Consider the following 7718-nt stretch of genomic DNA (forward strand, 5'->3'; position numbering starts at 1 on the left):
CTTTTAATTACTACTGTGTGTCACGTAGATAAATCTCGGGCAAAGACCAGTTGTTCTCAGATAACCTTACCTAGACATATATTTCTTGCTCTGGTATGTATAATGTGCCAGTAGGTTGTTGGACTAATATGGTTCCCTCTGGTTTTTAAAACTAGCTAGGCATTATTTATCTCTCGCATTGCCTAACCCTTCCATCATGGTTTCCCCAATTCAGGTACCCTCATTTTCCCCCCTTTCTCCCTCAATAATACCCTTCCACTATGGTCCTACCTCTCTTGAGCTCCTTCTTTCCCTTTATCCCCTAAGTTCCTTGTAATACTTCCCTCCCCCTCCCTTAAAACCATCCAATTTTTATGCATATCTCCCTTATTAACCCTGTTTCCTACTGTTCTTCTATTTCAGGTTCTTTCTTTTCCTTTATCTCCCAGGTTCCTTTCCATTATCCTGGTTCCTGTAGTTATGTCTGGATACATACTCACTTATCAGGACTAGGTGCTAGGATCCACATATGAGGGAGAACATACGTTCATTTTTTTTTTTCTGAGTCTGTGTCACTTCATTTAGTATAACAGTTTCTAACTCCATCCATTTACTTGAAAATTTCATGATTTCATCTTATTTTACTGTTGAGTAAAACTCCATTGTATAAATGAACCACATTTCATTATGCACTCATCAATTGAGGGACACTTAGGTTGCTTCTATCTCTTTAGCTATTGTGAAAAGAGCAGCAACAAACATAGATGTACAAGTGTCTCTGCAGTAGGATGAGTTCTTTGGGTATATGCCAAGGAGTGGTATAACTGGGTCAAATGGTAGGTTCATTTGTAGGGTTTTTTTTTTAGTTGGTTTATGGATTTTATCCATTTTTATTTTAGGTATGTGTTATGCCTACATGTATGTAAGTGCACCTGTGTTGTGTAGTGCCCTCAGAGGACAGAAGACAATGTCAGATCCCCTGGAAATGGAGTTATGGATGGTTGTTAGCTGCCATGTGGGTACTGGGATTCAAACTGAACAAGTTTGCAGCCCCACCAGCAGTGGATGAGTGTTCCCCTTTCCCCACATCCTCTCCAACATGTGGTATCATTTGTTCTCTTGATCTTAGCCTGTCTGACTGGGGTAAGATGAACTCTTAAAGTGGTTTTAATGTTAGAAACTGATTTGATCTAATTTAAGCAGAAAGAAAGAGTTTGTTGTAAGAATACAATGGTATCTTGTGGAGCTACAAAACTTGTAGGTCTGCTAGACCTTCAAATGTAGTAGACCTTGTAAGTGTCTAAACATGGGAATGGAAAACTGAGAATTGAGACTGAGCATTAGAAACTCTACTCTTAACATTTTCCCTCTTGAGGGATACACATTGTTCTGTCTTGCTTGCTTCTTACATCTTTGATTATTCCTGAATAAATCAATATTGCTCTGCTAATTACAAAAGTTTAGTCTAGTTGAGCAAAGGAAACAAGACACAGACGCCATATTGAGTAATTCCATACAAGGTTTTTGTACTTTTTGGAATTATTTATGCTGTTAGAAGTATGGGGATTGCCTAGGGGAGCAGAATAATGACTAGAAGGGGCACAAAGAATCTTCTGGGGGTATTGGTACCCTTTTTAAAACTCTTGATACTTTTAAATCGGTATGCTCAGTTTGTAAAGTACAGATCACTGAGAGCCAGGTGTGGTGGCGAAGATCTTTAATCCTAGCACTCCAGAAGCAGAGGCAGTGGATCTCTGTGAGATTAAGGCCAGCCTGGTCTACATAGTGAGTTCCAGGCTATTGCTACAGAGAAAGACTGTATCCAAAAGACAAAAAATAAAAAAAAAGAAAATCACAGAAGTATGTGCTTAGACATGTGTACTTCTCCAGTGAATAACATACTCCAGGAAAAGTTAAAATATATCCTAGATTAAATTTTGACATTCATAACTACTTTTTAAAAAAGATTTGTTTTATTATGTGTATATCTGTGTGCCTGTGTGAGTTTATGTGCACTATATGTGTGCAGGTGCCTGTGGAGGTCAGTGGTCATGGAAGTCCTTGGAGCTGGAGTTACAGGTGGTTGTGAGTAACCTGATGTGGGTTCTGTGAACTGAACCCAAGTCCTCTTCAAGAACTATACACTCTTAACCCCTGAGCTGGTATCTACTTCTTTTCTTGCTTTTGCTTAGTTTTACCAAAGCAAGTAGGACTAGGAAAGACCCTGATCTGCCCCTTCATTTTTCCCCTTCTGTTTTCTGGTATGTTCTCTTAGGTATGTTTTGGTGGGAAACAAGGAGATTAAAAAAGGAACATGTTTCTCGTAACTGGTGCTAAGTTTTTTTTCTTTTGCTAAGACTGTCATCCCTATAGTGTAACTGTTTTCTTGGGACAGGCTTTTTTCTTTTCCACATGCTTTTATGCGGGATGTTCACTCTAGATTTATGCCTTTCTTCCAAGACTTCTTTACTTCCTGCCATCTAGAGCTTGCTGTGGATGTTGCCTCTGTGAGTGACCAGCTCTAGTGGGTTGCCAGCATTTGTGCCCAAACTCTCCTTCCTTCCTTGGTTTCTCCTTGAGTCATTGGGAGTACGCCATCCTCCTTACCCCAAATAGTTGAAGCATAGATGCTCTCTTAATTGCCTTAAGTGCCTTTTCTAGTTAATCTCATTCCCACTACAGTTGCCTGAACTACAGTTTTGATGTGCCTGGACTACAGTGCTTTGATGATTCTGTTCAGGTTCCTTCTTTCCTTGAAATTTTAAATAATATTCTGGATAATTAACAGTAAAAATGTATGGGTCTAGGGAGATGACTCCGAGATTAAGAAAGCTTGCTGCTCTTCCAGAGGGCCAGAGTTTGATGCTCAGCACCCATGTCTGTTGACTCACAACCACCTGTAACTCTAGCTCCAGGTGATCCAGTACCCTTTTCTGGTCTCCATGGGCACTGCACACTTATGCCATACAGACACAGACACATCCACATAAATAAAAATATATATTAAAAAAGTATGACCTCAGGCACTTTTGTTTTCTTCTTCCCTTTCTTCCTTTCTGCTCTTTCCTCCCCTGCCCTTCCCCTCTCCCTCCCCCTTCCCCTTCTTCCCATCACCCTCTCCCTCCCCCTCTCCCTCCCCCTTCCCTTCACCCTCCCTCCCTTGTCCATTCCCACTCCTCCCTGTCCTCCTTCTTCCTCTTTCCTTCCCTTCTTTTTTCTTGTCACATCTTTCCATCCCCCTTCCCTCCTCTTTTGTAGTTTTTAGTGTTTCTGTAGTCCCAGTTTCTTTTTTTATATATATAAATTTTACTTATTTTTATTTTGTGTGTATTACCTGCATGTAGGTAAGTACACCCGTATTGTGCAATGCCCGAGGAGGACAGAAGAGGCTGTCGGATCCCCTGGAACTGGAGTTACGGACAGTTGTTAGCTGCCATGTGGGTAGTCCCAGTTTCTTAAGCCCACTTGTCCTCCCCCCTCTTTGCCTCCTTCCCTCCCTCTGGCAGATGATTAAACTCAGGGTCTCTTGTATGCTAGGCAAGTGGGCTACTACTGAGGTGTACTCCCATCCCCATGTCTTATTTTTCAAATAGTACGTGATGTATGTGTTATTTCCTCCTTATATATTTTGTCTTTGTAATGTCATGATTAGTTTAGTGTGTCACAGTTTCTTAAGCCCACCTGTCCTCCCCTCTCTTTGCCTCCTTCCCTCCCTCTGGCAGATGATTAAATTCAGGGTCTCTTGTATGCTAGGCAAGTGGGCTACTACTGAGGTGTACTCCCATCCCCATGTCTTATTTTTCAAATAGTACGTCATGTATGTGTTAATTATTTCCTCCTTATATATTTTGTCTTTGTAATGTCATGATTAGTTTAGTGTTCTATTTATCTGTATTTGTGGTAGCTTTTATATTAATTTCATTTCACTTTCTAAAACAAAATGCTAGAGACTGATGATTACTTTAAAAAGAGAGGTTTATTTAGCTCATTATTTTGGAGTTCTAAGAGTATTTCCTCAGCTCTGCTGAGTCCCTTTTATGTAAGTCACAGAATGGTAGTTAGGTTCATGGCAGGAGTATTTGAAGGAGGAAAAGATTACTTGGTGAGATAGGAAACCAGAGAGATTTAGAGGCTAGACTTGCTCATTTTTTAGCAGTTCGTTCTGTTTTATGCTTACTCATTTTATAATAAATCTTTACTTTTTTTACATTAATTAAATTAATTAATTAATTTATTTATTTGAGATGGGGTGGGGGTACACACCATGATGTGTGTGTTAAGTGTAGGTCAGAGGACAACTTTTGGGAGTGAGTTCTCTCCTTCCACCATGTGAGTCTCCCAGGGATGGAACTTGGCTGCACATGCCTTTACCTGCTGAGCTATTTTGCCAGCCCATGTAACAGCTCACTTGTGAGGGCACTAAATTAGTGTCCTTTAAGAACTACAGTAATCCTTTGGAGAGCAGTATTCCCAGGGACCTAATTATCTCTTGTTCAAGGTTCCACTGCATTTTAGCATTGGCACTGAGGACCAAGCTTGCAGCATATGGACTAAACTACATTCAAATTATAGCAGCTGAATCCATTGAAACAGAAAAGATTTGCCTTATTGGCTTTATTCTTTTTTTTTCTACTGCTAATTAGGTGGGTGTTGGGCTAAAAATGTTTGCATCTTAATGGTTTTGTTGGACATTACTGAGTGAGGAGAAAGAGATTGGGTTGGAGTGAGATGGATTAGATGAAAAGACAAAGGAAAAACACTATCATAGTTTCATATTGTTTGTATTTTTCTCCACAGTATATTTATACTCTTTAATTTTTTTGTATTATTAAACTGGGTGAATAATAAGGCCATTTTCATGCAAGTGTGTAATGTATTTATTTTGGGTTTGTTCTGCCTGCATTTCCCACTGCCTTCCTCTCTCATCCCCTTTGTTATGCTAGATAGTTCTGCTTCTACTTTAATTCCATCTGTACATACACGGTTTTATATATCTACATCAAATTTAGGACTCACAATAAGAGAAAATGTGATATTTGTCTTTTTAAGATTGGCTTAATTTGCTTAATATGATTGTCTACATTTGTGTCTGTTTTCCTATAGAGGACAAAACTTTATTCTTATGGTAAAAAAAAAAAATCCATTGTGTATGTATACCACATTAAAAGAATTCCTCTGTTGGACCCAGATTCGATTCCTAGCACCCACATGGCAGCTATTGTGAATAGTGCTGCAATAAACATTGATGTACAAGTATCTTTAATTAACTTGAAGGTTAACTTGAAGTCTTTCAGGTAAATACTCAGGAGTAATATAACTGGGTCATATGATCTATTTCAGTGTTTTGAAGATTCTCCATACTGATTTTTATGGTGGCTATATACTGCTTTACATTCCTGTCAGTCTGTAAGAATTCCCTTTTGCTCACATCCTCTACTCTTTAAAAAAAAAATACTCTAGAACTGAAGTTTTGGGTGGTTGTGAGCTACCATGTGAGTTCTAGGAGTAGAACCCGGGTCCTCTGCAAGGAATAGCAAGTGCTCTTAACTACTCAGCCATCTCTCCAGTTTCCAGCTAAGCTTTAACTAAGAAATATGTTTTTGACTTTAGCTTTTAAGTGGGGAATGTAAGCTACTTTTTGGGCCAGTGAGATGGGGTTAGTGAGCAAAGTGGCAAATATGCTCTCCCCCAAATTAAATAAATAAAAATAAAGATAAATAAATAAACAAATGTTTAAAATAATGTTACCTTTTACTTGGAATGAATGTTATAGAGGTGTTTAATATAAAGTTCTTCAGAAACAATATGAACGACTCATGTTTTTTTCTTTTTGTTTTTTTTTTTCTTTTTATTGTAGGAAGTGGTTACTGGACTTAGTCCCCTGCTCTTCAGGAAGCTCAGTAATCCTGACATATTTTCACCTACTGGAAAAGTTAAACTCCAGCGGCAGCTTAGTCAGGATGACTGTAAGTTACGGAGAGGAAGCCTGGCAGGTTCTCTGTCAGGTAAATACCAGATTTGTGGGTTTTTTTTTTTTTTTTTTTCGGTTTTTTTGAGACAGGGTCTCCCTGTAGCCCCAGCTGTCCTGGAACTCACTATGTAGACCAGGCTGGCCTTGAACTCACCGAGATCCGCCTCCCTCTGCCTCCCGAGTGCTAGGATTAAAGGCGTGTGCCACCAATGCCCTGCCTCAGATTTGTGTTTTTAAAGAATGTAGAGGCCTGGGCATGTTGCATTGTGGTAGACAGTGTGCTTAGCATGTATAGGCTCTGGGTTCTAAAAGGGCAGGGAAGGGAGAAAACAGTGGGGGCCTTGTTGTCAATATTTTAAAGATAAATCAACTTACTTGGCATCCCCTCTGCCTCCTGCGTGCTAGGATTAAAGGCGTGTACCACCAACGCCCTGCCTCAGATTTGTGTTTTTAAAGAATGTAGGGGCCTGGGCATGTTGCATTGTGATAGGCAGTGTGCTTAGCATGTATAGGCTCTGGGTTCTAAAAGGGCAGGGAGGGGAGAAAAGAGTGGGGGCCTTGTTGTCAATATTTTAAAGATAAATCAACTTACTTGGCATCTTGATAACTTCTTTAATAGTCTTATATAGAATAGTTGAATACTTAACGAGTAAGTCTGTTTTTATTTGTGCAACTTGATAGAGTCTCTGGATGTGACCACCTGAACTTGATATATAATTGTTAACTGACTAGTACTTTTGGCTACTTCAGTATGATTTTATTTTCCTCTTTTCACATCTCTGTAGATTTCACATCCTTTTTCTTTTCTGTCCCCCTGAATCCCCTACTGGGGATTGAATCCAGGGCCTAGTAAATTACATGCTAGGCAAGTGCTCTACTACTGAGCTATTTATTTATTTTTTTTTAATTTCACTCCTAAAATCTAAAATCCCATAATTACTTTCTTATTTCTTTTAATGGAAAGACAGTTATATAATTCAAGGTAAAAAAGTATGAAATTTTGATCCAAGTAGAAAGCAGTTAAGGTGTAGCATAATTAAAAAATAATTTTATTTATTATTTTATGTGTATAAATGTATTGCCTGAGTTTAAGTACACCCATGCTGTGCGTTGCACTTGGAGATCAGAAGAGGGTGTTGGATTGCCTAGAACTGGAGTTATGGGCTCCAAGCACTCTGTAGGTAGAGACAGGCAGATCTCCATAAATTTAAGGCCAGCTTAGTGTACATATGGAGTTCCAGGCTAGCCAGGGCTATGTGATAAGACCCTGTGGTTTTGTTTTTGTTTTTTTTTTGGACAGGGTCTTCCTCGTCCTAGCCCACCTGGAAGTCACTATTTGGACCAGGCTGGTCCTGATCTCACAAGAAATCTGTCTACCTCTGCCTCCTCAGGGTTGGGATTAAAGGCAAGACCCTGTCTTAAAAAGCAAAACAAAAGAATATAAAAAAAAATATTATGGTTGGTTCTGCTGGTACTGGCTTTTAATCCCAGCACTTGGGAGGCAAAGGCAAGCGGATCTGTGAGTTCAAGGCCACCCTTATCTACATAGTTAGTTCCAGGCTAGCCATAAATCATAGTGTGAGACCCTGTGTCAAAACACACACACACACACACACACACACACACACACACACACACACACACACACAATTAAAACAAATAAAAAATACATTGACTATCACACTTGCTCAAAATCCACAATACAAAAGGTACTTCCCAGGATCCTCCAGATCTACCTCATAGACATACAAAGTGCCTTTTTGCATGA

General features: G+C 39.4%; 1 protein-coding gene across 6 annotated transcripts in view; it reads left to right on the plus strand.

Annotated features, from left to right (window-relative positions):
- Mast2 (microtubule associated serine/threonine kinase 2) overlaps positions 1-7718 on the plus strand; it is a 181752-nt gene that overhangs the window by 24591 nt on the left and 149443 nt on the right. For 4 of the 6 annotated variants that reach the window (XM_008828491.3, XM_029561295.1, XM_017797004.2 and 1 more), the window contains exon 2: positions 5837-5984. The exons of 1 other annotated variant lie outside the window; for it this stretch is intronic. In XM_008828491.3, the coding sequence (XP_008826713.1) occupies positions 5837-5984 (148 nt within the window). The remainder of the gene's footprint in view (positions 1-5836; positions 5985-7718) is intronic. One more of the 6 variants, XM_017797005.2, reaches the window with a different exon arrangement.

Source organism: Nannospalax galili, unplaced genomic scaffold (genome assembly GCF_000622305.1).
Source record: "Nannospalax galili isolate Female #2095 unplaced genomic scaffold, S.galili_v1.0 scaffold1233, whole genome shotgun sequence".
NCBI classification, from domain to species: domain Eukaryota; kingdom Metazoa; phylum Chordata; class Mammalia; order Rodentia; family Spalacidae; genus Nannospalax; species Nannospalax galili.